Source organism: Marmota monax, unplaced genomic scaffold (genome assembly GCF_021218885.2).
Source record: "Marmota monax isolate L192 unplaced genomic scaffold, Marmota_monax_Labrador192_F-V1.1 WCK01_AAM20220418_F8-fsc00190, whole genome shotgun sequence".
Taxonomy (NCBI): domain Eukaryota; kingdom Metazoa; phylum Chordata; class Mammalia; order Rodentia; family Sciuridae; genus Marmota; species Marmota monax.
In genome coordinates, this window is record NW_026693010.1 from 1,719,188 (window position 1) to 1,746,857 (window position 27,670).

The window sequence follows — 27,670 nt, forward strand, 5'->3', positions numbered from 1 at the left end:
TTGCAATCTGCAGCAGCACAGTGATCAGACTTCTGAGAGCAGGGTGTCCGTACCCCAGCCCCTGCTGTGCTGGCCAGCAGATGCGGCATGTGCAGGGTGGTTCCATGGTGCTGGGGGCAGGAACTCAGGCGTTCTAAGGGGGACCGGAGGAGGGTCTCCAGGGAAGGCAGAGGACCCTGCAGGGCCAGGGGCTCCCAGGGCCTCCCCAGGGGCCGCCTGCAGGGCAGACCCTGTGCAGACCACAAGCCAGGCAGGTGCATTCGTCCTCTGCTGAGTGGACGAGAGCTGTAGTTTATTTTCTAATTGATAGATTTTGCCTCAAAAGTCACTTAGAATTCTCTGGTTACACAAAAACAGTGTTTGACTTGCTGCCGTGGAGCCCCTGCACTTCTGCAGGAAAGCCGTTCGGGGAAGTCCAGCCCCAGAACAGCTTGGTGATAGTGAGTCTTGGCCTGTTGGGGCCATGGTGCTCTGGGGAGCTGGTGATGTGACGCCCACACATGGACTGTCTCACCTGGAGGAACGCATAGCCTCCCAGCTTTAGTGGGGGCTCCCCCTGCAGGGGCCCTGGGGTGTGTCTTAGGGCTGTATGACCTCCCAGCCACTTGGCGGGCCTGTGCCTCAGTCTCCCCACTGGAGAGCAGCGGCAGGGATGGCACAGGTCACAGGCGCAGTACCTAGCAGACAGCAGCTTCTTAATGAGAAGCCCACTGTTAACTCGCAGGCCTCCCTGTGAAGAGGCCATGTCCCTCAGGTCATGGCCAGGTGGTCAGATTCCAGGGTCCACAGCCAGATGAGCTGCCAGGAGGCTCCACCCTTCTAGCCAGAAGGGAGGCTAGGCTGGCCTGTGCAGGTGGTCCTGGCAGGCATCTGGCTGCATCCCCCAAGGTGCATGTTGCTGGTTCCTTGTGTCCTTTCATCAGCTTCCCCAAAGTTGCCTACACCCCAGGGGGTGGTTGAGGTGACCAGAGGTCCAGGGCAGTGTGTGCGGGTAGCTTTAGCAGGGTTGAGGACCACCCTGCAGGACACAGGCTCCCAGGTCCAGGGGAGGCTGGCAACTCTGACCAGCAGGGTGTGGGTGGGGCAAACTGAGGACGGGCCCAGAGCAGCCCCTGTGAGTCTCTGTAGAGCCCCCAGCCTCTGTGAGTCTCCTGTCCACCAAGGGCCAGCAAGCTGGTGGGTGAGGTGGGAGAGGGGGTGCAGCCTCAGCTCGCTGTTCACCTCTGGCTGAGGAGGGCCGATGGTGCGCTGACCCTGGTGGACTGCAGTGCTGTGCGTCTGTACTGGCCGCTTCCAGGGCTCAGCCAGACTCTGGGCTTCTTGGGACCTGGTCCACGTTAGCAGGACTCAGCCCTCAGTGCCCCTCGCACCCCTTCCACTTCAATTGTGTAGAAGCAGGAGGACGGGGGCAGATGAGGGGCGGAGAGTACCCGCAGGATCCGGGCCGGGTGGCCAGGGGGGCCCTGGGCGGCCTCCTCCTCGCGGAGCCGGTGGGCCATCAGCCTCACAAGGAGCTGGTTGGCCCAGGTTATGCCAAGGGCTGGGGAAATGTGCTCGTCCCAGGGCCTGAAACACGGAGAAAAGGCCGTTGCTGCTGTGGAAACAGTGTCCCCCTCCTGCGCTCAGTGCCAGGAGGTGCCAGCACTTACCCTGGTGGCCCAAGTGCTGCGCGCTGCTCCTCCACAGCCTCTGTCACCTGGAAAAGCCCAGTGGGGTCAGCTGTGGTGGCCGAAGGTCTCTGGGAAGTTTGTGTGTCAACACAGAAAGGTGCACGGCCACTCCCGCGCCGCTGCCCACCCTGCCTTCCCTGGCTCACGGCAAGTAGCTCTGGCCTTGGCCCACCTGGTTGATGCAGAGCACAGGGCTCCGGAAGGTGCTGCTCAGCCGGCGCAGCGTGGCCCCTAGGGACTGCAGGTGCCTGGCCCGGGTGGCCGAGGCCTGACCATCAAATTCACAGCGGAAGGGGCCTGCCACGGAGTCTACCACCACCAGGCGGGCCATGCCCCGTGACAGGAGGACGGGGACCTTGGTGCTCACACACTCCAGCAAGGTGTCCTGTGGGAGTTAGGGACGGCATCATGGTCCCTCCAGGTGCCCAGGTCCCCTGGTACTGCCCTATTGTCTGTGTCCTCCCCAGACACTGCACCAGAGCCTTGCATTCCACCTCTGCGTTTCTCCAGAGGCTCTTGTTTGATAAGCTTGAGGCCTACCCAGCTCTCCCCTGGCACTGTGCCCTCCGCTGGCCCTCCGAGCGGGGGTCCTCTGCAGCATCATCCCACCCCCACGCACAGCCTTCCGTGAACTGCCTGTGCTCACACCAGACTCTGGCAGCCCTTCTCTGCCCTGGGGCTGTCATCTCACCTCCCATCAGAGATCAGCCCACCTCCTTCAATAGCTCCTAGACCACCTGGACCCAGATGCATCTGCAAAGGCCAGAGCTGGTGGCCACCTGATCACCAGGTGTGCCCATCAAGCAGTTCTGAGCAGGGGTCCCAGAGTCTATCCTTCATAAGGCAGGCACTGCCCCAAATTTAACTGTGTCAAGTGCCAGGATCACATGCAGGGGCTGCACCCTGGGAGACCATGCAGGTGGGGGCCAGCCCTTCCACTACCCTGTGCTCACACAGCCCTGGCCAGGGGTGGAAATGAGCCCCTTCCAAGGCAGACCCTCCTCAGGGCTCCGTTTGGGGACCTTTCTGGCCCCAGGGCTAGGTGGGCTGTGATGCAGTAGGTGGCTAATGATGGCAGAGGTCTGCGTGGTGGAGGGGACGAGGCAGGAACACATGGGTGAGCAGGCCCGAGGACACAGGCACCAGTTCCAGGTCTGCAGATCATCCCAGCCAGCTGGTGCCGTGCCACACAGGCTGTGGCACCTGCAGCTCCAAAGAGCTGCGAGGGCCTGGAGTCCAGCCCAGCGTGATACCAGGTCTGTGCTTCTCCCCAGGGCATCCCCAGCGGAGCCTCTTTGTGTGGAGAATGACAGCAGCAGCCTGGAGGATGCCAACTCTAACGTGAGTTCCACACACTGGCCTCCGCCAAGGCCACAGAGGAGGTGGAGGGGGACAGGCATGGCCTAAGGCCCTGCTTCTGCAAAAGGGGGCTCCTTGTACAGAGATGAACGCACAGGTCCCCTACGTCCCCCAGCCCTAAGCCACCTGTTTCCAGGCAAGAGTGGGGAGCCCCTGAGCTGTCTCCAGAATAGGGCCTGGCCTGACCTGCTGCCTTCTCTTGCAGTGATCCTGGCCTGCTCTGCTCTAGGTACCAGGACGCTGCCCTGTGCAGCCCCGGAGCTGGCCCTGGGACCGGCAGGCTGAGGCTGGGAGGGCCCTTGGCTGGGGCTGCAGCGCTAACTTAGTTCTCCTGACCATGACCACGGAGCGCCGTACTAATAATGAACCACCCCACTGGCAAGGCCTTGGAGAGGCACTCGGCTGGCTGGGCAGGTGCCACCCAGGCAGCCCTGAGGGGACGGCAGGCAGGTGCAGTCTGCCCCTCCTTGGAAGGCTCTCAGGGACAGGGTATCCATGTCCTGTGCCTGCCTGACCTCCCTGTGCCCTTTGCTAGCTCCTGCACTGTGTGATAATGTATTTTATTGTAAATTTTAAAAATTAAAAGTCTATACACCTCATCCTTTACTTGAAAGCGTCTTTCCATAGCAATTCTCAAAGGTGGGCTCTGCCCTCCGTGTTCATGTCTGGTGCAGCCCTGCTGGCCGGGAGGGGCAGTGCCACACTCACCAGGACAGACACCATCAGAAGCAGAAGGGGATGGCAGAGGTTCCCTGCACCAGGGGTCCTGGGCCCAGAGGACGCCCTGGTCCCACCTGGGCTTCTCTCCCACTCTTTCCTCCTGGGGGCGCGGGCGAATGAACATCCAGCTCAGTTAAACGTGAAGTCTGGGCCAGATGGCACAGTGCCGCTCAAAGAATGCACAGTGGGCAGTGCCCTGCCTGTGGGGCCACAGGCATATTCAGGCCCAGACCCTCTGCTTGGCCCCAGTCACCAGGTTCCTGAGTCCTCTCCAGCCCCACCTGGGCACATGCGGGTGAAACCTGGTGTCAACGAGGCTCCTGCTCAGTCAGTGCAGCGAGAATCCCACTCTCCACATCCAGTCCCCACGTCCCACCAGGCTCCTCATCCTCCATCACCCAGGTGGGGGCTGGTCCCCTGACCACCGACATCTCCTCTTGGTAACTTTCTACCCTCTGACCCCACCTGGCCACACGTCCCCACCTGGCCCCCACTGTCCCGGCTGCTGCAGCACCACAGAGACACTCACCGCGTCGGCCGCGTGCTCCACGAAGATCTGGCTGCCGAAGCGGATGCTCTGGACCACGTCCTGTGGCACGTCTGCCCGCAGGCGCTGCTGCTGCTGCATGAGCTGCTGCAGCCGGCGGCTGGGGAAGGCATCCTCCGTGCAGATGTAAACAGCCCCTGGGAAGCCACGCGCCGTGCTTCAGAGGACCCGAGGCTTCAGAGGGCCACACCACCGACACAAGACGTCTTCCTGCTCCCACCTGAGCTGGCGGACCAGAGCCGATTCTGGTCCCACCTGCAGCCCCCTCCCTTGGGAACGCGGCTGGACTTCAGCTCTGATACCCAGGTACATACACCTGCTGCCCTGAGCCCGGGGCCAGAATGGCTACAGGTGGGCTCCTGTTCTGCCCATTCCTGCTCCCTCCACCCCCTGGCTGGGCAGGGGAACAAGTGGATGGGCAGGGCCAAGGGGCTTTTGAAGATGTCCCTCCCTTGGACCTACAGAGACCCTTTGCTCCACTCTCTGGGCTCCTGACACTGCACCTCAGTGGTGATTGGAACAAGTGGTGAGAACAGGGTCATTGGCCCTGCGCAGCCCCTGGCAGCCGCCTGGGCCTAGACTCTGTGCTCAGGGCATGCTGAGAGCCTGCACTGAGAGCCAGGGCCGTCCAGGCAAACCCTGTGTTGGTGGGCATCTCACTTTGATCAGAGAGGCCAGAGGGCTCAGGGGGAGGAAGAACCTCTGCACAGATGGCGCCAGGATGACCGGATGACGTACACCTGCAAAGGACCGAAGCTGGACTTCACACTAGGTGCAAGAATGCACTCAGAATGGCCCACACGTGGGCGCCAAGACTCTTAGGAGAAAACCTGAATAAATCTTCATGACCTTAACTGACACCAAGCACAAGCAACTAAAGAAGGAGGACCCACGGGAGAACACGTGGTCAGGCTGTGTGCCCAGGGCACAGAGTTCTTAAACCTCGATAAGAAGGCAGTTCCAATATGGCAAGGACCCCAAGAGATGTGTCTGCAAGGCCATCAGGCACAGGGGATGCCCAACATCCCTGTGGACCAGGGGACATGGCCCTGGTGTGTCGCTGCTGGGGACATGCGTGAAGCTGGGGGGCAGTCGGGTGTGGGACTGAAGGGACACCAGCCCAGCTCTGGGAATTGGTCCTGTCGGCCACTCATGGTGCAGGTCACTGTCACTGCGCGTGCGCACGGTGTGGCAGCTGGTGTCTCGGTTGTCCTGGGCTCCTGACCATCCCTCCGGAGGCTCTAGACACTGGCTGTCACCCAGGGGTAGATGTGTCACGTGCCCTTGCCCTGCACTCTGGCTGTGGCCACATAATCTGCAGGGGACATTGGCAGGTGGGTGTGATATGTTGCGGGGCTCACACTGGGTGGCAACCTCGAGGGCTGGCCAGTGACCCTGGCGACCAGATGCCGGGCCCCAGCTCCTTCCCCTTATTCTTCTGCAAGAGGAAGATGGGAATCCTGAGGCGGCCACTAGCCCACTTAGTGGGAAGCAGCTGAAAGTAGAGCCAGAAACTCAGAGCCACCAGATCAGGACCCTCCCTGCCCCAGGAGGAGGGTGGACACTCACCAGCCTCCAGGCCTCCGTGCTGTGGTGGGAACTGCACAGCCAGGCAGAGCTGCAGTGCCAGCTGGGTCTTCCCAGCTGAGCTGCGGCCAGCCAGCTCCGTGATGCCCTGCAGGGGCAGGCCGCCGCCCAGGAGCCCGTCCAGGATGGGGCAGCCCAGGCTCAGGCGCTGGTGCTGCGCGGGGAAGCGCTCCCTCTGCTGGTACAGGTGCAGCGCTGCAGGGAGGGGTGAGGTCACGCGGCTTCCTGCCCAGTGCCCCACCCCGTCCAGACGGCAGGTGTGAGGAGAAGACTGGCAAGGGGGTCACATTGGGTGGGCAGAGGGGAGGTGGCCTGGCCACGTGGCTGTGTGCCAGATAGAACCCGGGAGAACCTGCCCCTGCTAGACTTCCCAGTTCTTGGCCAAACAACGCAGCTAGACATTCTCAGAGAGACTGCTGCCCCCAGTGACAGGGCACCAGGCTGAAGCCGACCCTGGGCCCAGAGCTGAGTGGCGCTGGATACCACAGCTGGCTGTTGCCAGAGATCTCGTGAAATTAAAATGCGCCTGACAGTCCCCAAGGTTGCACAGCAGATCTGATTAGGCTTGAAGTCGGCTAAAAACCAATGAGGCACAACTAACAATCATTCTGAAGCATGTCCCACAGCAGGAGACTTCGTGCAGCATCCCACAATGGTCTCAGCAGCCAAGGCCACTCAGACCCCAGGATCATCCTCCTTGCGAGGGCGGCTCTGTGGGAGGGGTTGTGTGGTCCCTGGCCTGAGCCCTCTCTGGGCCCCACTGGGACCACAGGTGCGTTCGCATATGCACGCACACGTACACACATGTGGCAGCCATCTGCTGGTCACGCTGACACCCTGGGGTGAGGTGAGGACCCAGGGAAAGGTCCAGAGCCAGTGGGGCCAGGAGCAGCAGCCCCCCTGTGCCCAGCCTGGGCAGGTCAGCACTGAGGCAGGCTCCAGTCCCAGCCACAGCAGTGTGCTGAGTGGGTGCCCAGGACCACTGAGTGTCTGCAAGGGAGGGCACAGTGGACCCCTGCCTGGCCAGGCACCAGATCACAGGGAGCTGGCAGCCCTGCACACTGATAATAGGAGCCTGGCTCTGTGGGCACTTGGTTCCCACTCTTGTGGCGGTGGCCCTGGGCAGGTCCCTCTGCCGCCCCAGTTGGGCACTGCTGCACCATCTGCCCCACCCCCACCTCACCCCTGCAGCCTCAGCTCTTCTCTGACCCAAGAAAGCAGCCCTAGGTGCCCCTCCCTCCCCCAGCGCAGGACGTCTGTGGCAGGTCCTGGCCCTGGGACCCCATGGCTCTGTGGACCCCCATGGCTCCTGACACTGACCCCAGGTATCTGCCACAGCCACTCTCCACCCACCTGTGAGGATGGGGCCCCCACGCAGGTGTGAGGAGGCCGCTGTCAGCAGGTGCTGGACGTCAGGGCTGGACAGGCCGGTCAGTCTCTGTAGGTCAGCTCCAGAGAAGTGCAGGACCTCCTTCACGGCCTTCAGCCTGGCTGACACCAGGAAAGACCAGGAGTCGGACGGCGCTCACAGGAGGCAAGGCAAGGTGGCACCGCCTGGCAGGGCCCTGCTTCAGGTCGGGGACCACTTGCAGCCAGCCCTGGGCAGTCGGGTGGAGTGGGCAGGGCAGTGGGGGAGGAGGCTCAGGGACAGTGCCCTCACTGCACCTTCCTGTGCCCCCAGTGCAGTTGGAGAAAGGCGGGCAAATTCTGGGTGCTGTGAGGTGGCCTCCGTCACAAATGTCCACCCCCAGAAATGTCTCCAGAGGGCAGTGCTGCCTGGCAAGTGGCAGGTGCCCCTGGTGTCAGCTCCTAAGAGGCTGCAGCAGGGGCTCTAGGTGACACAGCGAGACTCAAACAGTCAGTGGACGGTCACCTGCCTAGGTGTGCAAGGCCCTGGGGTCAAAACCAGAAAGGGGAGGAGGGGAGGAGGGGAGGCGGGAGGGGCCGCTGGCAGGTGGGCTGCGGGGCGGCCTCCTGGGTGGCTCTGGGCTGGGCGGGCATGGCTCTCCACTTCTGCACTAGTGGAAAGAAAAACAATGTTGCACACCCCCCCAGGCGATGGGGGAGTGGACAGAACACCAGAGAGGAGGACAAAGGGCTCACAGGGAGAGGGGGATGGAGCCAGATACCACCACCAGCCACCCGACAGGAGGCTCCAGTCCCGACAGGTGGGACTGACCACAGGAACGGAACTCCTGAGGCACGCTCTGAAGGAGATCTGCAGAGGGCAGGAGGGGCCAGGGGAAGATGGCTTCCCAGCAAGCAATGCTGCCTGAGGGAGGCTCTGGGGACAGCCGGCAGATGGCAGATGTCCCAGACTGCAAGTGTGGTGTCTGCAGCCACGGCAGCCACCCTACGATCATGAGGCCACCACCAGCAGGACAAGAGGCCAACAGGCAGCGGAGCAAGGCCCTGAGTGTGCCAAGTGTCCTGAGGCCCCAGGGGACAGGAAAGGCGAGGGGATCAGGAACAGAGCCTGGAGACAGCTTGTGCAGACTGCAGAGGCAGCTGAGGAGCCACAGCGAACAGGTGACCCGCTCCCCTTCCTAGGCCACACCCACGTGTGCACTGATGGGAAGGACCTCAAAAGTCCCCTCCATCAATGCTCATAGAGGAGCCACAGCATGTCCCAATGCTGAGGCCACAGTTGGGGTCTCAGGGGAACACCGTGGAAAGTTGATGTTCTGTGACCTTGTTCTACACCAAGTGTGCTCACACACCCACGTGTCCACGTGACACTTCAGTCTTAGGCAAGTTAAAATACCTTTCTTAACTGCAGCAATAATCCTGGGGTTCAGGTCCAGCTGATCCAAATCCATGTCCTCAATGGCTGGCCACCAGGATGAACACTTCTGGGGGCCGCAGATTGGAGGTGCTGACTCCCAGCCCAGGTAGCCTGTGGGAGTGAGTGGGAGAGGGCTGTGCTCAACATCTGTGCAGCCAGGTCTCCACCTGAGGGCAGAGGGAATGTCGCTGTCCTGGACACTGTCCAGTTAAGTCCAGAGCATCTACCTCTAGGAGTGATGTGGCAGTAGGAAGCCTGGGTGCTGAGGACACCTGGCCCAAGAGAAGCATGTCCTTGCCAGCACCCTGCTCTCAGCTCAGCTCTCTTGGTGTTGGGGACCAGATAGAGAAGCAGGGTAGGGACACGAGGTGAGAGAGGGACTCTGGACCGCCCAGGGTGCTGACCCCCACGGGCTTTCTTTTCCAAGAAGCCATTTACCTGCAGCCTGGCCTGGTCTGGTGACAGGCTAAGTCACATTCCTCAGCCAACTACCTGTTAACTGCAGGAGAAATGCAGACCTGAGATACTGTCCAGGGAAGAACCCAGGGGACGTTTGTGACCAGCTCCTGAAACTAAGGGAGACAAGAACATTTCCTCCTGACCATAAAATCTGCAAGAATGTACGGTTAAGAATCCAGTTAGATGGGCTGGGGATGTGGCTCAAGTGGTAGCACGCTCGCCTGGCATGCGTGCGGCCCGGGTTCGATCCTCAGCACCACATACAAGCAAAGATGTTGTGTCCGCCGAAAACTAGAAAACAAATATTAAAAAATTCTCTCTCTTTAAAAAAAAAAGAATCCAGTTAGAACTGGTCAGCATGGGCCAGGTGACCTAGAGTGGCCATGGCAGTGGAGACTTCCAAGTCTGATGTCATCCTGCTGTCAGTCAAAAGTCAAGAGGGGGACCTAGGCAGGACTCTCTGGAAACTTCCCTGGGATCCCCAGTAAAGCTGGAGTGCAGGAAAGGCACGTTGTCCCTCTCCTTCCTGAGGACCCCCTCTCTCCCTTGGGACTGTCCCCTCTCCTTCCTGATGACCCCCTCTCTCCCTTGGGACTGTCCTTTTCCCCCTTCCCCATCCCTTCAATAAATCATTCCTGTTGCTCTGAGTGATGTCTGAAATCTTTGGCCTGGTCGCAAGAATTGGAGTTAAGAGAGGGTCTTCATGCTGCCTCAGTTTCTTGGAAGGCTCCGGCCCTGTACCATCGGGATGATATCCAGCCCCCAGATCCCCTTTTATGGGGATCATATGACTTCAGAGTCTTTGGCAATCTCTGGCTTAATTTCCCTCAAATGTGTCTCCCTCCCCATTCAGAAAGTGTAGAGGAAGCGCGCTTAGGATCTTGCAGGAACCTGAGGACCTCGGCAGAGTCAAGGAAGCCTGGCCAGGCCGAGGTAAGGGACCGCAGGGCAAGGCCGCTGCCCACCTCACCCGTCAACACGTGGGTGCCCTCCAAGGAAGGAGCACCAGTGGCCCTTCTGTGGCCTGCGAGGCCACAGAAGGCTTTCCTGCCCTCCGGCGTGGGACGGCTGTGCAGGGACTCAGCCCTTTCCAACAAGCTGCTGTCCTCCCTGGTGGCCTCCCCACAGCAAGGTCAGGAATGTACATGGGGTGCTGGGAAGAGTTTGGTCTTGCAGACTTGAGGCCAGTGACCTGGACGAGCCTAGCATTTGGGCTACCAGGGGAAGTGGGCAGCAGTGGGTGAGGCTTCCCTCATGGACTCAGGATGTGGCCTTCTGCATCCTCCCAGGTTGGAGCAGGGCCAAGAAGCCAAGAACAGCCACAGTTCAGACTCAGCTCTAGCCTGGGCGAAGACCCAGGCACAGCTGCTCCTCGCCCACCACAGCACCCGGGAGGCAGCTGCTGGGTAGCAGGAAGCAGTGGCTGGAGGACACACTTCCTGATGGGGTCACAGGGCTCCTGGGGCCCAGAACCTGTGGGCCTTCCAAGTCAGCTCCTGACTGTTCCCTACTGTGGCCTGGGGCAACACACGGGCTGATAGTACTGCCCAGCTGGATAGCAGACACACAGAGCTCCCAGGCCCACTCAGGGTGGTCAAGAGACAATGGATGTGGATCTGAGCAGAAGCTGGCTTAGCAGTTACAGAGAACCACAGCATTAGTACTGGGATACATGTTCTAAAGGAAGCAGCCGAGAAGGGGGTGATGGGGGTTCAAAGCAGCTCAAGGGCTGCTGATAGAGCTGGTAGCTGGCATGGGGGAGTTAGACTCCCAAGCAGAGAACAGATGGAGGCACCTGGTCATCAGAAACCTGGCTGGGCCTCATGTGGCAAGGCAGGAGCATCCCTTTGAGAATATGGGAATTTGAGAGCCCTGAAGTTGGGAGGAGGGTTAGGGTGTGAACCAAAGTGGGGTGTGAGCTGGCAGGGACCCCAGGGCATACACCAGAGGTAAAGACAGCCTCCAGAACAACAGCCAATCTGTCTTACTGCCAGAGCTCCGAGGGTCTACGTGTGGAAAGCTCCTGGGACACTGGCCTGGGGCTGGCAGGAGGCTGCTGCCTCAGGCTGGGCTGGACACCAGGCAGCACAGAAAGGCCCACAGAGGACCCTGCACCTGGAGCCTTCAAGGGGGCAGGGCATCTGGAAGCAGGCTGGTTATTCATCAAGACCCTCCACTTGGTCTTTTTTCTTTGCTGTGCCTGGACATCAAACCCAGGGCCACTAGCATGCGAGGCAACCAAGTCACACCTGGCCCCACTTGGCTAATCTTTCCAGGTTCCTGAATCCTCTCCAGCCCCACCTGGACTCATGCTGGTGAAACCCGGTTGTCAGTGAGGTCCCTGCTCAGTGCAGTGGGAACCCCACTCTCCACATCTAGTCCCCACATCCCACCAGGCTCCTCATCCTCCACCACCCAGGTGGGCGCTCCCCGGTCCCCTGACACCTCCTCTTGGTAACTTTCCACCCTCTGACCCCACCTGCCCATGTGTTCCAGGTGAGCCTTGTCTGTCTCTCTCACTACAAACCCACTACTCTGGTTCCTGGATAGACAGTGATGGTCCTGGACTTTAACAAGTGCCATTGAAAAACATTTTTAATGCCGAACATCTGCTGTGTCTGACAGCCCCACTTTTGTCTTCCGGAGTGTCCAGCTGAGCTTTAATCTCCAGGATAAGTACTGCACAGGAGGTACTGTTACCCAAAGAAACCAGAGAGTGAGCATGGAGGGGTGCCGCCATGCTCGGTCACACTTGCTGGGGCAGCACGACCTTCAAGACTGGAACTGTTATTTTTCTTTCTATTGTTAAGTACAGAGCTAAATTCAAGTAAGGCAAGTCCACTGACATCTCCATAAAACCCACCAAGGGTAACAAAGCTGAGCGCTCACATTTATCCAACACTTGGGATGTTCCCAGGGCTGCTGGAAGCCCCGGGCCCGGGTCAACGCACACAAGCCTCACAACAAGGATGGAGGCTCTCCGTTTCGATGAAGAGGAAACGAGAGCGCAGAGGGGTCCAGTCATACGGTCAGCTCACACAGCCACAGTCACGCTGCGGCTGGCCTGGGAGTCAGGCTCCCGGGTCCGTTCCGAGCGCGGGAGCTGCAGCAACCCGGGCCTGGCCTCCGGTTCCTGCGATCTCCGCCCGTCCGTAACACACCCGGCCGCGGAAACCCTCCCCCCGGCAGGTCCTGAGAACCGCAGAGCGCGCCCCGGGGCCCCTTCTCTCCTCAGCCCCAGGACTCCGCGCGCCCACTCGCCAACCAACTCCGGAAATCGCGGAGGCCTGCCCGGCACCCCTCAGGTCACCTCGGCCGCGGAGCCGCGCCCCACCCACTACCCCGGTGCGGCGATCGCAGCCCCCTGCCCCGGCTCTCACCAATCGCGCGCTCCTCACGCCTCTTCGCGCCTGCCCGCCCCCTCAGCCTTCTCTTCCAATGAGCGCAGAGCTCCCTGAGCCGGCCACACCAATCAGACACGAAGACGTGCCTATGTGACCGACCAGTCAAAAGTCTCAATCGCCCGGAGAGGGGCGGAGCGATCCAGGGTCGGCCCTCGTTGCCGATTGGTGGCCGCCCGCAGGGTGGCAGAGGTGGGGCCCTTGCGCGTACTGGAGAGAATTGCTATGGGCGGATCCCTGACTCCGATTGGCCCGCGCTCTGGGCCAGGCTTAGCGATTGGGCGCCAGCGTTGTCAGCCCGCGCGGGCGGGGCGGTGCTGCCCAGCTCTGCCCAGCTGGTGCGGGGCCGAGCGCAAGCCGCGGCGCTAGGATCCGAGTTGGAGACATGTCCTCCGGGGTGGCCGCGCGCCACGACGCCAAGAAGCTGGTGCGCTCCCCAAGCGGCCTGCGCATGGTGCCCGAGCACCGCGCCTTCGGAAGCCCGTTCGGCCTGGAGGAACCGCAGTGGGTCCCAGACAAGGAGGTGCGTCCCCGCCCGGCCTGGTCCTGGCCCCTCGGACCTGCCCGCGCGCGACAACCCCCCGCACCCCCTTCCTCCCGGCCACTGCCCTGGACACGCTGGGCCTCGCGGCCGCGGCTCCCTTTCCGGGGTTCCCGCACTCTTGTCTTCCCACTCTCGAAGTCTGCTTCCTCTCGCCTGCGATTCCGCGGCGGTCCTGGGCCGAGCCGCTGCCCCCGCCCCGCTGCGGGAGCGGGAGGCGAGGACTAGAGGCGCGCCTGCCGCGTGCACTTCGGCGAGTGGCAAGGGCGAGCCTCGGTCTCCAGAAAGCGAGGCCGGCCCGCACTTGTGCCGGCGGGAGGACGGGGGCGCCATGAGCTCTCCTGCCTGGGGTGGGTGCGGCCCTCGGGAGACCTCGGAGTTTGCACTCAGAAGTTCTGGAGTCTGCAAAGCCAGGCCACTTCTAAGAAAACGGAGGCATTCCAGGCATTCCTTATAATTTCTTATTCCAGAGAAAATAAAAAATGCCTAAAAAAGCCAAAAGTACTGGTGACTTTTGGAAATGCTCTAAGTTACAAGCCCTGAACAAATTCTGATATCTGATTTTCCTCTCTCCCATTGGGGGGAATCTGCTACAGACCGCAGAGGAGTGAAATCAGGTGTTCTTAGTGCAGCCAGCTGGCAGGCCCCTTGCGAAGGCACCTGTGCGCCCAGAAGCTGGGGAAAATAGCCACCTTCCACCTCTTAAGTTAGATCAGAGCCCTTTAGAAAGATGGCGCAGATCAGCACTCTGCTCCCAGAGGCCCAGAGAGGGTGCCCAGGCCACTCCTGGATGTGTTGGGTGGGGTCACACCCTTGACCCTCTGAGCAGGTCCCTGTGTACCTGGGGTTCCTGCCCTTCCCCTTCTGCACTTTACCCTTAGTGCTTCTCCACCCCCCACTCCCCAGAGCTCACAGGGCCTCTTTCCACCTGGCAGCCTGGCTTGTGCCCTAAAGCTGATTAAGCAGTAATACAGAGTGCATCCCTGAAGAGTGTGTGCAGAAATGAGGCAGGTGGCAAGTTTGTTATGTGTGTTGTATCACAATAAAAAAAAATGAGGAAAAAGATGATTTTTAAAGGTAATGTGACTCTCCTGTGGATAGAAGTAAACATGTGCTTCGGCTCATTAGTTCACTCAGGAACCCTGCAGGCCTTACAACCTGTTCAACGGCAGGCTGGGAGCATAAACTGACAGATCAAATAGGGAAGAGCTGGGACCAGAACTCCGAAGTGGGTGATAAAGTGCTGCCCTTAGCAAGGCTAGACAAGCAAGTCTAGACTGGAATTTCTCGCCTTTGTCCTGTTGCCCCTTAAGAATTTAACTTTTTAGACTGTTCTTTCCCTAACTAACCCCCAATGAAACATTTGCACATGACCTTAAGCCAAAGGCTAAGAAGCAATCCCTGATGAAATCTTTTTTTTTTTTTTTTTGGTGGTGCTGGGGATTGAACAGAGGGTCCCATGTATGTAAGGCAAACAATCTACCAACTGAGCTATATCCCCAGCCCTCCTGATGATATCTTTGAATAAGAGTTTTTAAGGTGACAAGTGAAACTATATATTTGTGGTGTGCCCCTATAAAGTCTTAGTAGCAAATGCACAATGCTCACATTCATGTGGACCTTGTGGATGGTGTGAGAACATGTGGTCTGGACAAGGTGTTTTCTACCGAAGCATATTTTCCTGATTTTAGTTTCCACAGTTATGCCTGTGAGCCCTTTTGGAATTACCTGTGATAACTGTTTTCACCTCTTCCTCTAAGCAAGGTGCCTTTCTTTGCATCTGGCCTCTTATAAAGGTGCTGGGTGGTGAGGTGGAACTGGGCTCTGCCCAGGCTGTCTTAGGAATGCTGGCATGGCTGACAAGCTGAGTTGAAATGCTGTTGGTGTGGTGTCTCTCATAATAAGCTTGGTTCCCACCCTGGAGGGAAGGCGGGGTTTCCCAGGACCATCCTCACCCCAGTGCATCTGAATTACGACTCACCAATCTGAGTAGCCCAAGAAGGCCCAAGAATATGAGGGACCTAAAGCTCTGACTTTCAGAAAGTGTATTTCAAGGGCTGGGTTGTAGCTCAGTGATAGAGCGCTCACCTAGCATGCATGAGGCCCTGGGCTCCAGCCCTAGCACTGAAATGAAAAATCTCTTGAATTTTATTGGAGCATGGTCCTGGAGTCTAGAACCTGCCAGAGTTTTCTGGAGGAGCCTTGAAGAAGAGCAGGTTGGACTGGTTGGGATAGTCCCCAGGTCACTTCCTGTACTGGTTGCTGGCCCTTGGCGGAACAGGATGCACCCACCTTGCTCTGAAGGCCACGTGCTGTGCTTACCTGTGCTGGGAGGTGACCCAAGCACAGAGGTAGCCAGCTGTGGAGAACTGGCTTTTTGGTGGTTTGGAATGAGTGGAGAATGCAGTAGGACAGAGTAGCAGGGTCACTCCTGCCACTTATCTCCTCCCCTATCTCCTATCACCCGCACCTGGAGACTGCACCTACATCGCTGACTGTTCTCTCTGGCCTTTCTTCAGCTGGGTCAGTCTAAGTCCAGCCCACCCTGCATCTGCTGGGTTCTTGCCAGGTGATCACTGTGGCCCACAAAGTTTATGGCTTAGAGATGCTGCAAATTGAGGGGAGTATGCATGTGTCCTTCCGGAGGGGGGCCTGAATCTCTCTGGCTCTCAGTGAGATCGTGACCCAGAGCTGAGAGTTTTCTCTGGGTAAAGAAGGCTGTGCTCCCAGGAGCCTGTGGGGCCTCATGCCACGCAAGTTTGGAAGGTGCTTTGGGAGCTGGAGGCTGGGCTGGGGCCGGGCTGCTGGACATGCTGCCATAAAGACTTGAGTTTGATCCTTGAAACCCATCCTGCCCTTCCTTCCCATCTGTGGAACTGCCTACAGCTGTGGCTGCCCATGCTGTCATTTCCACACACGGGTCCTATAGACGAAGAACCAGTGGGGATCCAGGTACTGGGCTTGGGAGGGGTTGTATTCAATAGGACAACAGCCCGAGAGGAACTGAGTAGCGTGATGGGGCAGCTGGACCGGGAGTTCTGCAAGTGTCTCACAGGTCAGGCCAGAAAGGGCCTGAGCAGTGGCTCAGGATGGAAGTATGGCAGCTCCACAGTAAATCAGTAGGTCGAAGACCTGAACCCAGAAGCCAGGTGGGCCGGGGCTGCTGGTAGAGAAGCTTCTCTCCAGTCAATCATGTATCTGGGCCTTTGCCCCACTTGGTCAGTAGCGACCCAAGTTGAGCCAGTGCTTTGTGGGCAGAGAGTGGGGATTTGGATGGCCTGCCAAGCATGGCCCGGTAGAGGGGGGTCAAGGGCACTGGTAACCTTCGGTAGGTCATGCAGGGAAGGGGAGTGCTTGGCCAGTGCTGAAGGCAGGGATTTCATAATTGTTTTCCAGGACCACAGGTAAGGTTCACCCTGTGAGGTGCCAAGGGCTGCCATAGCCTCCCCAGCTGTGGCAGGACGCTGCCTGGGGCACAGAGCTTCCTGAAGCCCTGTGGCTGGCTGAGCTTTTGATAATGTTAGGAGAAGCTGTCCGACATTCGAGGCAGGGGATCCTGGATGTGTCCTCCTCCTGGGACAGTCCCCACCTTTCACTGGCTGAGTTGCCTGACAACCCTGTAAACTGAAAACCGGAGAGCAAGGCAGAAGGTTCTAATGCTCGAGGTGCGGATGATGCCTGCCCCTCCTGCAGTGTCCTCTCAGCTTTGCCCTGTGAAGGAAGCCCACTTCACAGCTGCATCACATGTACTTCTTCATGGGTGGTCAGGTGTGGGCCTGCTCTTCAGAAATTCACATCTGGTTGGTTCCCGTGCTAAGCGAGGAGTTAGTCAGGTCTTTGGTGTGGGCTCATTTTAAACTGGTAGCAGCTGTGCTCTCGCCCTGAAGAGTGGTCTTTAACTGATGGCACGTTGAAACTCCTATAAAACACTCATTAATAACTGCATTTGAAGAAGCCCTGAGTGCTGTTCGAGAGCCCAGCTGACGGTGTTTCCACAGTGGCCCGCAAGGGAACAGTGGGGAAGAGGGCAGACCTGCCCTTCGTCTCTCCAGCCTCCAAGGGAGGGAGGCATGTGTCCTGAAGCTTGTCCTTTTTATAGGACTTTCTCTGAACATCCATTTAAGCCTCCACACGACATTTTCAGATGATGTCCACCGATTGGTCTCCCATCTGCTGTCAGGTGGACTCTGGCTAGTCCTGAAGAGCCACTCGTGAGCCTTGCCTTTGGGGACTGCCCCTTACTGCATGAGGGTGTGGCCCCAGGAGCCTCTGGTTGTTAGAAAGGCAGAGTACTGACTCCTCAGCACTCGATCTGGCCTGAGTTTACCCACAGCCTCTGGGGTTACTTCTTTTGTGCCCACGGCCATCTCACTTTTCAGCAGGACACTTAGTGTAGGTACTGACCAGGTGGCAGGAGTCAGTGTCAGTGACTGGATCAGCAAGGAGCTGGCAGGTGCCATCAGGGGCCTGGCTGCAGGGAAGTGGATTCTGAGGTGGGGATTTTACTGGGAGGCCCACTTCCTCCTCCCTTTTTCATCTGGTGGCTCTCTGGGCAGCTCCTCACAGCTCATCCTGCCCAGTCTTTGCTGGGCTTCTAAAGAAGGTGACAGTGGGCTCCCTGCTCTCCCTCTGCTGTTGGTGGGCAGTCTGTCCTGGGCGGGTTGTCTGTTTATCCCTGTCCAGAGGATCAAACCGCAGATGGGTCTCATCAGGCCACCGCCCAAGTTGACTCTCTGCCCCTCTTTTCCTCCTGGGCTTCCCCGTCCCTGAGCACTTGTTACAATCTGTACCTTGTACCCAGTGGCTCTTCTTGCTGGTGTCCTCCTGCTGGGACATGTGACTGTGTGGGCTGACAGGCTGGTGTTGCCAGTACTCTTTGCTGCACTTGGTGGAGGAAGATGAATCAGGCAGGTTTCTGGGCCTTGGTGTGTCCTCTCAGTCTCCTGAAGTAGCTGCGTTGCCCCTTGCAGAGCCCACAAGCCTAGCTCTGGAAGCGGCAGGCAAGAGCTGGCAGCCTCTGGCATGTTGCCCTTTTTCCCTTCTGGAGAAGTTTGTTACTGACCTGGGGTTGGTATCTGGCAGGATTTCATTATTACTATTATCATTGTTAATTTTTTGTCTGGGTACTGAGTACTGGGGATCAAACCCAGGGCCTCATATGTGCTAGGCAAGCACTCTACCACTGAGCCACATCCCTAGTCCTTTCTATTTTATTTTGAGGCAGGGTTTCTCCAACTTTCCCAGGCTGACCTTGACCTTGATATCCTCCTGCCTCAGCCTCTGGAGTCTCTGGTGGGCATGTGCTGCTGCACCTGGCTTTTGGCAGGAGTTTTGTTCTCATAGCTTCACCTGCTTTATTTCCTTGTTCTCTTTTCATATAAATTGCTGTTTGAAATTTAAAAATTTTATTTTAACTAATGAAATCAACTTGTTTAAAAATCTGGGGTTTTTTTGACTGTGATCGCAGTGACTTAGGTCAGCCCCAGCAACTTAGTGAGACTGTTTCGAAAAATTAAAAAAACAAAGCTGGAAATGTAGCTCAGTGGTTGTCTAGCTTGTGCAAGGCCCTGAGTTCGATCCCTAGTACCAAAAAGAACCCCAGCCCTCAAAAGAAACCACTGTTCATTTTCTGAATAAGTTCATCGTTATTTAGAGTAATAAAAACCTGTGAATCATTTTATATTTTTAAGGGAGCAGATTTAAGCCCTAGATGGGGTCTCAAGTAGCACAGCTCAGCAAAGTGCTGTGGTACTGGAGGCCCTCAGGTCGGCTGTGGAGAGGTGGGAACAGAGGTGTTCTCACCACAGCTGGTGGGGTCATGGCTGCCTCATTTAACTCTAGGCACACACTGTAAGACCTCCTCCAGGGTATGCTAGTGGTTTCTGTGATTGACAGACAATTGGGGTTGAGGAGGAAGCCAAGAGGACTGTGCCCAGCACAAAGAGCATTCTGGAACCTACAGGCATTTGAGGGTGAAGGCAGCCCACGGCAGAGCTGCTGACTGGCCTCTGCGGTGCTCAGAAGCTGTGGTGGGTCAGGCCTGGTCTCCAAGTCCAGACACCAGCTTGGCAGTAGAGGGAAAGAGCATTAGTCATGGAGGCTCAGAGTTGGAAGCCGTGTACAGTGCCATGTGGAATGTGGCAGAGTGGAGTTGTGATGCACCTGTCTTTGCAGTGCAGCAATGTCCTAAAAGGCTCCTGGCATTCCAAATGAGGACACATTTGCAGCTATGGGTCTCTGAGGACTTCCTCCTGAGGCATGCAGAATCCCAGCACCACTGGCTTCTGCACTGGACCAGTACTACAGCAGGCCCTCAGGACCTGATGGAACTTCCTCAAGGCTGCCCGCTCACATGCATAGCTTTTGCAGAGTACCTGTGCACCAGCCTGGTGCTGGAAACACCATCTACAGGGGTCCATGGACTCGAGGGAAGCCCCTGCCTTTGGGAAGCATGCAGAGCTCATGGAGTCGAGGCAGGGCAGTAGGTGATGGTAGTTCTATGTCCTTGACAGCCGCTCCTTGCCATTGTCTTCCAGGTCTGCATGTGAAGAGGCTGAGGCCTGAAGGGGTGTGCAGAGCAGGGAGAGTGTTCATGAGTCTGCTAGTTAGGGCAGCAGAGAGGACAGTGAAGAGCCTCTGGGACTTGTAGCGGCAGCCAGTGTATGATTTATTGTGTTTCTGGCTGACCAGAGTTTATATGGCTGGTGTCAATTGAGGCAGATATCTGGGACAAGGTGCTACTCTCTGTGGTCCCTGCACTGTGCAGACCTGATGTCGCTGGTTATAGAAGATGCCCAGTGGCCATAGTGAGCCCGTGTTCCTCCTCTGGACTGAGGCAAGGGCAGATGGGCCACGCCACATTTGTCAGTTTTTCAGCCCCAGGTGCAGGCTGTCAGAGCTGCAGATCTGTGTTGAGGAGCTGAAGTCTCAACTGGATGCTGAGCGCCAGGATGACAGTGTAGCACTGCCCTGTGTCCTTAGTTGCAAGATCTGGAGCCACTCATGTTAGATAGTCAGTGTGAGACAGAGTCAGCTCTTTTTTTTTTAGCTCTGTTATAATGTGGCCATTTCCAATCCTGCCTCCTCTTTGAGATACTCAAGCCATCTCTGGTCTTCCTGGCCACTGAAATGGGAAAGGAGGCTCTCTGTGGAAGTCTCTGCTCACGTCTTGAATGCGGACAATTCCGGATGAATATTCGACCGAGTCCTTAGTCACTGAGGGCAGAGTGGCCTTCATCTCTCCCTCGGGTTCCTCTTGGGATCCACTGCTGAGGAACCTGTTCATTGTGCACTTGTGTCCAGGTTGCCACTGGCAGCCCAGGACCATGTCCTGACCTGGGGTCTCTGGCAAGTCTAATCACAGGGATGCATCTATCACACCAAGAGGCCATCCCTGCCCACCTTCCCGCCTTCCTGGCACATTTTAGTTAGGTCCTCACAGAGGCTGTGAGGCTTCCAGGGCTATAGGTCCTGGCCTGGGGAGCCCAGCGAGCGGGACATGGGGAAAAGTAAGTACAGCTCGTGGCATGAGAGTCTCCATTTTCATGGTGATAGTTTCCTTTGCTTTGTTAGAAGGATGTGTGATGGAACTCCTTACTAGCCAGGGTCCTAGTGTCTGCCACCTGGGTGTCAGGCAGGGAATTAATGGGAACAGCTCTGTATTGGCTTAGCCAACGTGTCTCCTACCAGCAGGAGGCCATTTCAGGACAGAACCTTCCCAGCTGGGGATGAACAAGTTCACAGAAACCACCCTGTGGCCACAGGGGTTTGTGCCAGGACACCTACCTGAATTTGAGTGTGTCCTTGTTGTGTTCTGAGTGGGAACTGTACACAAAGCTAGGACCTCTGGTTCCAGAAGCAACTGAGGGCTGCATGTGCACAAGTGGAAGCTCGAGGCAGCGCTGTCACCTAGGTGGTGACATGAGGACTGGGTTGTGACTTGTTCCAAGGTCTCTGTTGCCTGCAAGGGGACCTTGCAGACTTGGCTAGCCTTCTAGCTGAGGCTACCCACAGTGCAACATGACCTTGGGCTTGCGGCTGTCCAGCGAGGGCTGCAGGAGAGGGCTGGGAGCTCAGTGCTGGCAGGGGTCCAGCAGCAGGAATTGGACAGGCCTCAGTCCACAGGGTCTTGGGTAGAGGGCTACCACCACCACCCATGAATGACTGCGGGGTGTTGGGTCAACATGCTGGGCATTGTAGTGAGCCTTTTAATTTGCTTTCTAAGGGGATTGATCCATTTCAGTTCTGATTGCTGAAGACCAGATGGTCTGAAGCAAGCTTGGAAGCAGGTTTCTGTGGTTTGTAGCCTCTCAGCCTCCCTTCCTGCAGTGCTTCCTCAGTGTCAGGACATCCCTGTCCCGTGTCAGGACATCCCTGTCCCGTGTCTGTGAAGGCTCAGGCCTCTCCTGGGTGCCCGCATCCCATCTGCCCCAGCTGGGGTCATGCACTGTGTGTGCAAGGCTATCCAGGGCATGGGGTTCTTTTAGACAATTCAGAAAGAAGGTGATCAAGCCCTGTTGGGAGTGAGCAGACTCCCCACGGTCAGGAGCCACAGAGCCTCCCGTGCTGTGCTCTGTTCTGGGATAGTGAAGAGAATGTACTTCCTCAGGGTCATAGTGACCCTGGTGGTGCCTAGCCACAGAACCTGAGGTCCTAGAGTACTGGGAGACATTCTTGTTCTCTGGACTTCACTGGCACCAGGCCACCTAGAGAGAACATTTGTTTTCTGCTCTGGGCGTTGCTATGAAACGGCTTCTCTGAACTGGGACTATTTAATTTGATTCTGAGGTTCTGCCTTGAAGAAAATTCAAGTGTGAGCCAAACGCAGCACACACAGCGCTCTGGTTGCTGTTGTGGGAGGGACTGCAGCAGAGGCGGGAGGGAGTGCAGCAAAGGAGGCAAGCACTGCGAGGGGCTCTGTTCAGCCCTATTCACCATGTGGCCTGGCCCTGTATGCTAACCACGTGGCAGGTGCCCATCCAATCCCATGGCCAGCCATTCTGTCTGCATGTGCAAATGCTGAATGCATAGACGTCTAATTGCCAGAAGGTGTAGCCTCTAGAGTCCTGGGCTGTGGGCAACAGTCCCCTCCTTGTGCCTGTTCGAGGAAGCAGTGTCAGGGCATCTCCAGGCCAGGCGCCTATCCACATTGAACCCCCTTGTCCCAGATATTCTCTAACAGGCCCTGGTTAGGTCCCAAACCCAGAATCCACTCTCAAGTGTGTAGACTTTCATCACTTGGAGTTCCGCTGCTTGAGCAGTTTCCCTGGACATTCTTCCTTTGTAAATCAGAGTGGTAACATGTCCTTTCCTGGTCCAGGTTAATCCTTGCTGTGAAGTGTCATGGTCATTTCATGATGCCAGCCTTTGGCTGTAACAGCACGAGGGCTGGACAGAAGCCACTAGCATGCGCTGCCACTGGATCTGGGGTCAAAATGACCCAAGGTACTGTGATGCAGACAGCTAGTCCCATGCCCTGGGGACCCTGCAAGACTCTGGCCACTAGGCATTCAGGCCAAGTCCCAGCTGGTGCTCCTGCAGGTCTTGGAATCATCTGTCTCATCTGAGGCCTTGGGGCTGGGCCCACTGAACCTGGCTTCTAAGCTGGGTCCTGAGTTAAGGCATGCTACCCTGCTGCTGGCTGTCTCCAGGTGCAGGATGAGAGATTAGCTTTATGGACAGTCTCGGTCCCTCTTGCCCCTGCCTCAGCAGATTAGCTAAGTGACGGCTGGATTTTAATACTATGTTGCATTCTCTCCTAGTGTCCGAGATGTATGCAATGTGATGCCAAGTTTGACTTTATCACGAGAAAGGTGAGCTGAGGCCATCCAGTGGGTGGTGGTAGGTGCATTCACCAGGCAGGCACCCAGTGTGGGACAGTAAGCCTCTTTCTGGGAGGGGATGATACTGTAGGATCCTTTGGATTCAAGTGATGCCTTGTTCTGGTGGGTCCTGATGCGTCACATGCTGCTTCTGCACTGCTGGGCTCCTGCAGGGACAGGCCCCACAGGCTGCCCTCAGGAGCACCCTTCCTGCCTCGGCAGCACACAAGGGTGTCCTGGGCAGCAAGATTTGAAAGTTGAAAAAAGTTGGAAAGTGGCCTTTTTGATTAGTTTTTAAAAAGACCCAAGCTAAGCAGAGCCTGTGAGGAAGACCCTTGTTGGGCTCCCACAGAAGTGGCACAGAGCCTCAGGTGCAGGGCAGGCTCAGGACACAGGTGCTCACTGCCTGCCTCTGCCGCTAGCACCACTGCCGCCGCTGCGGGAAGTGCTTCTGTGACAGGTGCTGCAGCCAGAAGGTGCCACTGCGACGCATGTGCTTTGTGGACCCTGTGCGGCAGTGCGCGGAGTGCGCCCTCGTGTCCCACCGCGAGGCAGAGTTCTATGACAGGCAGCTCAAGGTGCTCCTGAGTGGTAAGCACAGCGGGCAGGCGCCCCTCACTCCACCTCTGTCTCGCCCTCTGGATTCGTTTAGGAGCAGTCCTAGAACCTGCTCTGATCTTTAGAGGTGGAAATGTCTACAGTGTGGTTCTGACTTCCCTGGGCATAGCCTTCAGGTGGCTGTCATTTGTGACTGTGGCCCTCAGAGAAGTGGTCCAGAGACAGCAGCCTCAGCAGGTGCAGCCCTGGCTCTGAGGCTGTCCTGGGATGAGGTGGGAGAACCCCAGGGGCCGTGTCTGCCTCAGAGCCTCTGGGGCATGAGCAGTCCGCCTGGCCACAGGCCTACTGCTGCTCTGGCCTGGGCCTTGTGTCCTTTCCTTAAAGGATGTTTAAAAAAAAAAAAAAGTCCCAGGTGCTCTACAGGCAGCAAGACCGATTCCCTGTTTGATTTCTTGGCCTCCACTCACTGCTGCCTTTTGCTCCATGGGGCTTACCCTGCCTCCGCTTGTCTCTGTGGGAGGCGAGGGTGAGCGTGTGCAGCCTGGGGAGGGCAAGTGGAAGCAGCACATGGAATTTGCTCATTTGGTTTTTGTCTCCCAAGGAGCCACCTTCACTGTGACTTTTGGAAACTCAGAAAAATCTGAAACCATGGTTTGTCGTCTTTCCAACAACCAGAGGTAAGAGCCAGAACCCCACTTGGTGCTGGATGGTGCTGTCACATGTTGTGGGCCTCAGTCATGTAGTTGGAACCCTTTTGTTTGGGTAGATGCTTGATTCTGGACGGGGACAGCCATTGTGAAATTGAGGTCGCACACATCTCCACTGTGCAGGTTCTCACGGAAGGCTTTGCTCCTGGAGGTATGTGCTTGGTGGCCTTCCTGAGCAGGAGGGTATGGTCACATGAGGGGGACAGCAGGCATGAGCATTTGGGCCCAAGAGGCCTGCCTTTCTCTTCTGTGAGGCTTGTCTTCAGTCAGTGGATTTAGAATGTGCCAGGTGAGCAGGGACTTAAAACCTTAAGATAAAGGAGGAAGCTCTGCATGCCTGTCTCAATGGTGTCCCACTGTGTAGATCGCCCCACTCACTATTGGACAGTGCTCCTAGTGCTGTAACTGGTGGAGTGGCGGCTGGCAGAAAAGTGGCACTCGCATGCTCCCACTGCCTCCTCCTGAGGTGGTTGACCTGCATGTGTCCCTATTCCAAACCTGAAGATGGTGTTGAAGAAACCACCTGACCTAACCTCTTGCTCTCCGTTTTCTGAGTGGCTCTTGATTGTTCTTCTCTCCACTGCCTGCCTACCTTCTTGACGTAGAAAAAGACACACACACTTACAGCGTCCTGGAGAGCCAGCCCGCCTCCAAAGGTCAGCCTCGTTTTCTGTTGGCCACTCCCTCCAGCATGCAGTGGGCCCTGTTTCTCCTCTGGCCACTTTGCTTCTGTCTAGGGTGGATGGTTCATGCCAAGGTTCCTTGTAAAACTCACTTCTTTTGGCTGATTTGTGTTAAACAGTGGGCCCAGTACATGGGTCTACAGAGTATAAATGAAAATGTCCCAGAAGAAAATATATTTGCTTAGTTCTTCTATTTCAGGGAAGAAGCATTACCACATAGTTGCTGGCTTTTTGTCAGTGTCTGCCAGCCCTGAGCAGCTGAGGAAGCCCAGAGGCACTGGGCCTGTGGAGAGGGCAGCAGCTTGCCACCCTGTGGCCTGGCTAGCTGTGCCCACTGTGACTTTCTGGCTCTTAGCACCTTTGTCTCAGCCCCTGAAGCAGCACTGAGTATATCAGGCCTATGCTGTTCTACCTGTGTTCCCTGAATGTAGGGACACACATGAGGCAGCGAGCTGGCTGAAGAAACCCTGGTGCCAAGGGCAGTACTTGGATAAGCTAGGGTCAGCCCCCATGACCCTGCTGCCTGCCTTCACCTAGGGAGCCCAAGGCCAGGAATACAATTCACCACAACCCCTCCCAAGGCCATGGGGAAGGTGGCCAGGACAGGGATGGCCTCTGGCAGGTCCTGTGAGTGTAGGTAGACCTTCCTCAGATCCTGTGAGTGTAGGTAGACTTTCTGCTGGGCAGGTCATAGGACTACTGGCACCACATGTCCTCAGAAGGTTTTGGGAGTAGTGACCCCTGTACTGCCCAGCATTTTCTTAGATCCCTTCCTTAAAGTCCCATAACCCTTCTTCCTGTGGAGGGTGGGAGTAGGGATAGTGTGAACCACTTCTTGAGCTGCAGCAGCCTGAGGAGCTGCCCAGCAGCCTGGGCTATTAGAGCAGCATGACACTTGTTCTTTTGAGAGCCAGAAAGGAAGGGTTTTCTGGTCAAAGGGCAAAAACCTCATAGACAACAGGGGCCCATGGCCATGTTCCAGTATTTACAGGTGGTGGGCAGAGCCAAGGTCTGCCTGCTGCGAAGTCTCGGGGGGGCAGCTCAACCTGAGATCTTCGGCAGGAGCCCTGGGCTTGTGCAGGAGCAGCTCAGGAAGCTCTGGACACAGTTCTGCAGTGGACACGGTGCTCTTGTGTTGGTCAGGCCCCTTCCTAAAGACCACCGGCCTTACAGTCAGTGCACTCACCTGCTAACCAGTGGGAATCAGCTGTGACTGATCTCCATGGTGACTCATCGTGAATGTGGGGCTTCCTCCTGTCACCAGGTAGAAGGCTACAGGTGCAGCTGCACAGGGGCCCTGTGAGACCTGTGGTCCTTTCTCCAGTGCTTTGTTTGTTGAGCAGGTGCTAGAGTCAAGTCACAGTGTCTGGGGCAGCTGATCACAGCCCAGGAACGGGAGACTGGGTCTTTGCCACCCAGCTCCCAAACCAGACCTTGATGGCCTCCCATCAGGTCTGAGGGAGCAGCACGTGATAGGATGGTGTGGCGTGTCTCTGACATCAACGGTCTGCTCAGCTGAGGTCCTGGTCTCACTAGAGGATGGCTGTAGCCTCTGACCTCTAGGTATGAAACCAGCTATGAAGTGACTGTCCAGTTGGCCTGTCTGATGACCAGTGCTCTTGAAATGGCTTCAGCACTCCTGCAGCCCTGGCTGTGGACAGGTATTATCTGGGAGTTCTCTGGAGGCAGGAACGGGCTCCATGGGACTCAGGAGGTGCAGCAGTTTCTGGATTTTCCAAGAACAGTTTTCTTGGTGATGCAGCTCCACGAGTTTGTCCCTGGAGGCACCAGACCAGGTTGAACTTGTGTTCTCCACAGAGACAGGGGCTCTCATCACCGCATGGTCCCAACAGGCCTGCTTCCTGAGTAGCACAGGGTGGGTCAGCACTGGCCACCATTTCATCAGGGCCCCTTTTGGCCACCTCACATCGTCCCCTTCTTCCAGGAGGTAATGCACGGGCCACAGGCATGTTCCTGCAGTACACGGTGCCAGGTACAGAGGGCGAGGCCCAGCTGAAGCTGACCGCAGGGGAGGATGCAAATACCAGCAGGAGGCAGGCAACAGCATGGCTGGTAGCCATGCATAAGGTACCATGGGTGTGGGCGGATGGCTTACGGGCTCAGAGGAGAGCCGGCTTTTCCCAGAGAAGGACCTGCCAAAGCAGTGCCTTTGGAAGACACAGGGCTTGGCGCAGCTGGGTGCGGGGCTGGGTGTGCTTTCTGGTGTTTATTTTTGATCACCCTGCAGGCCGCCAAGCTCCTCTATGAATCTCGGGACCAGTGACCGTGAGCTGAAGGAGTGCAACTGTCACCAGGGCTAAGCCACTTGCCCCTGGCCAGGCACCACAGGGCTTCACCCTGCTATGTTGAGAAATACAATCCACCTATTTAGAGCAGCAAAGTGTTCACTTACCTAGTGCCGTATGCACGCAGCTCATTTAATGCTTCACACAGCTGCGCGTCAGAGTCTTGGAGGCTGAGCTATTACTGCTGAGCTAATTTTAGCATAACCTGTATGACGTGTCCAGGCCCATCAGTGCTCACTTCACTAGTTCTCCCACAGAAACAAAGTGGCCTCTAGTTTGCACTGGAGCCTGTCCGTTTCCAGTAGCCAATTTACAATGTTGCCTTAGCCTGTTTATAGACTCTCCATTGACCTTGTCACTAATTTGGGGCAATGAACAATCCTTTGATACTTCATAAAGCAGACAGCATCAGCCTTGTTTTCTACTTTTCACTTACTCTTTCATCTTATTAAAATGACTGTACAGCAATCTGTATATAAAGCATATGATTAAAACCTATTTTGGAAGTACAGAGCAGGCTCTGGTC

The 27,670-nt window shown here is 57.0% G+C and overlaps 3 protein-coding genes across 15 annotated transcripts in view; 2 read left to right on the plus strand and 1 right to left on the minus strand.

The window, feature by feature from the left end:
• Klc1 (kinesin light chain 1) overlaps window positions 1-3,628 on the plus strand; it is a 56,047-nt gene extending 52,419 nt beyond the window's left edge. For 8 of the 11 annotated variants that reach the window (XM_058582245.1, XM_058582247.1, XM_058582246.1 and 5 more), the window contains exons 15-16: window positions 2,945-3,011; window positions 3,259-3,628. In XM_058582245.1, coding sequence (XP_058438228.1) covers window positions 2,945-3,011; window positions 3,259-3,543 — 352 coding nt within the window. In that variant the 3' untranslated portion in view covers window positions 3,544-3,628. Of the gene's footprint in view, window positions 1-2,944; window positions 3,012-3,234 lie in introns of all 11 variants that reach the window. The other 3 variants (XM_058582253.1, XM_058582255.1, XM_058582254.1) reach the window with 2 other exon arrangements.
• On the minus strand, window positions 256-12,858 carry Xrcc3 (X-ray repair cross complementing 3). 2 transcript variants are annotated; one of them, XM_046453052.2, is made up of 8 exons: window positions 12,508-12,858; window positions 8,648-8,779; window positions 7,237-7,374; window positions 5,866-6,078; window positions 4,279-4,433; window positions 1,843-2,055; window positions 1,650-1,696; window positions 256-1,566 (listed from the first exon to the last, which is right to left on the minus strand). In XM_046453052.2, exons 2-8 carry the CDS (start codon window positions 8,700-8,702, stop codon window positions 1,338-1,340), a joined length of 1,050 nt encoding a protein of 349 aa, XP_046309008.1. In that variant the 5' UTR covers window positions 8,703-8,779; window positions 12,508-12,858; the 3' UTR covers window positions 256-1,337. The 2 variants fall into 2 exon arrangements, with proteins under 2 accessions (XP_046309008.1, XP_046309006.1); XM_046453050.2 differs by lacking the exon at window positions 12,508-12,858 and adding an exon at window positions 12,017-12,460.
• Window positions 12,846-27,655, plus strand: Zfyve21 (zinc finger FYVE-type containing 21). Of its 2 annotated transcripts, XM_046453054.2 has the most exons (8): window positions 12,846-13,051; window positions 22,831-22,881; window positions 23,313-23,481; window positions 24,050-24,125; window positions 24,215-24,306; window positions 24,761-24,811; window positions 26,784-26,926; window positions 27,087-27,655. In XM_046453054.2, exons 1-8 carry the CDS (start codon window positions 12,914-12,916, stop codon window positions 27,120-27,122), a joined length of 756 nt encoding a protein of 251 aa, XP_046309010.1. In that variant the 5' UTR covers window positions 12,846-12,913; the 3' UTR covers window positions 27,123-27,655. The 2 variants fall into 2 exon arrangements, with proteins under 2 accessions (XP_046309010.1, XP_046309011.1); XM_046453055.1 differs by lacking the exon at window positions 24,761-24,811 and having other exon boundaries at window positions 12,853-13,051.
• Window positions 27,656-27,670: the final 15 nt, after the last annotated feature.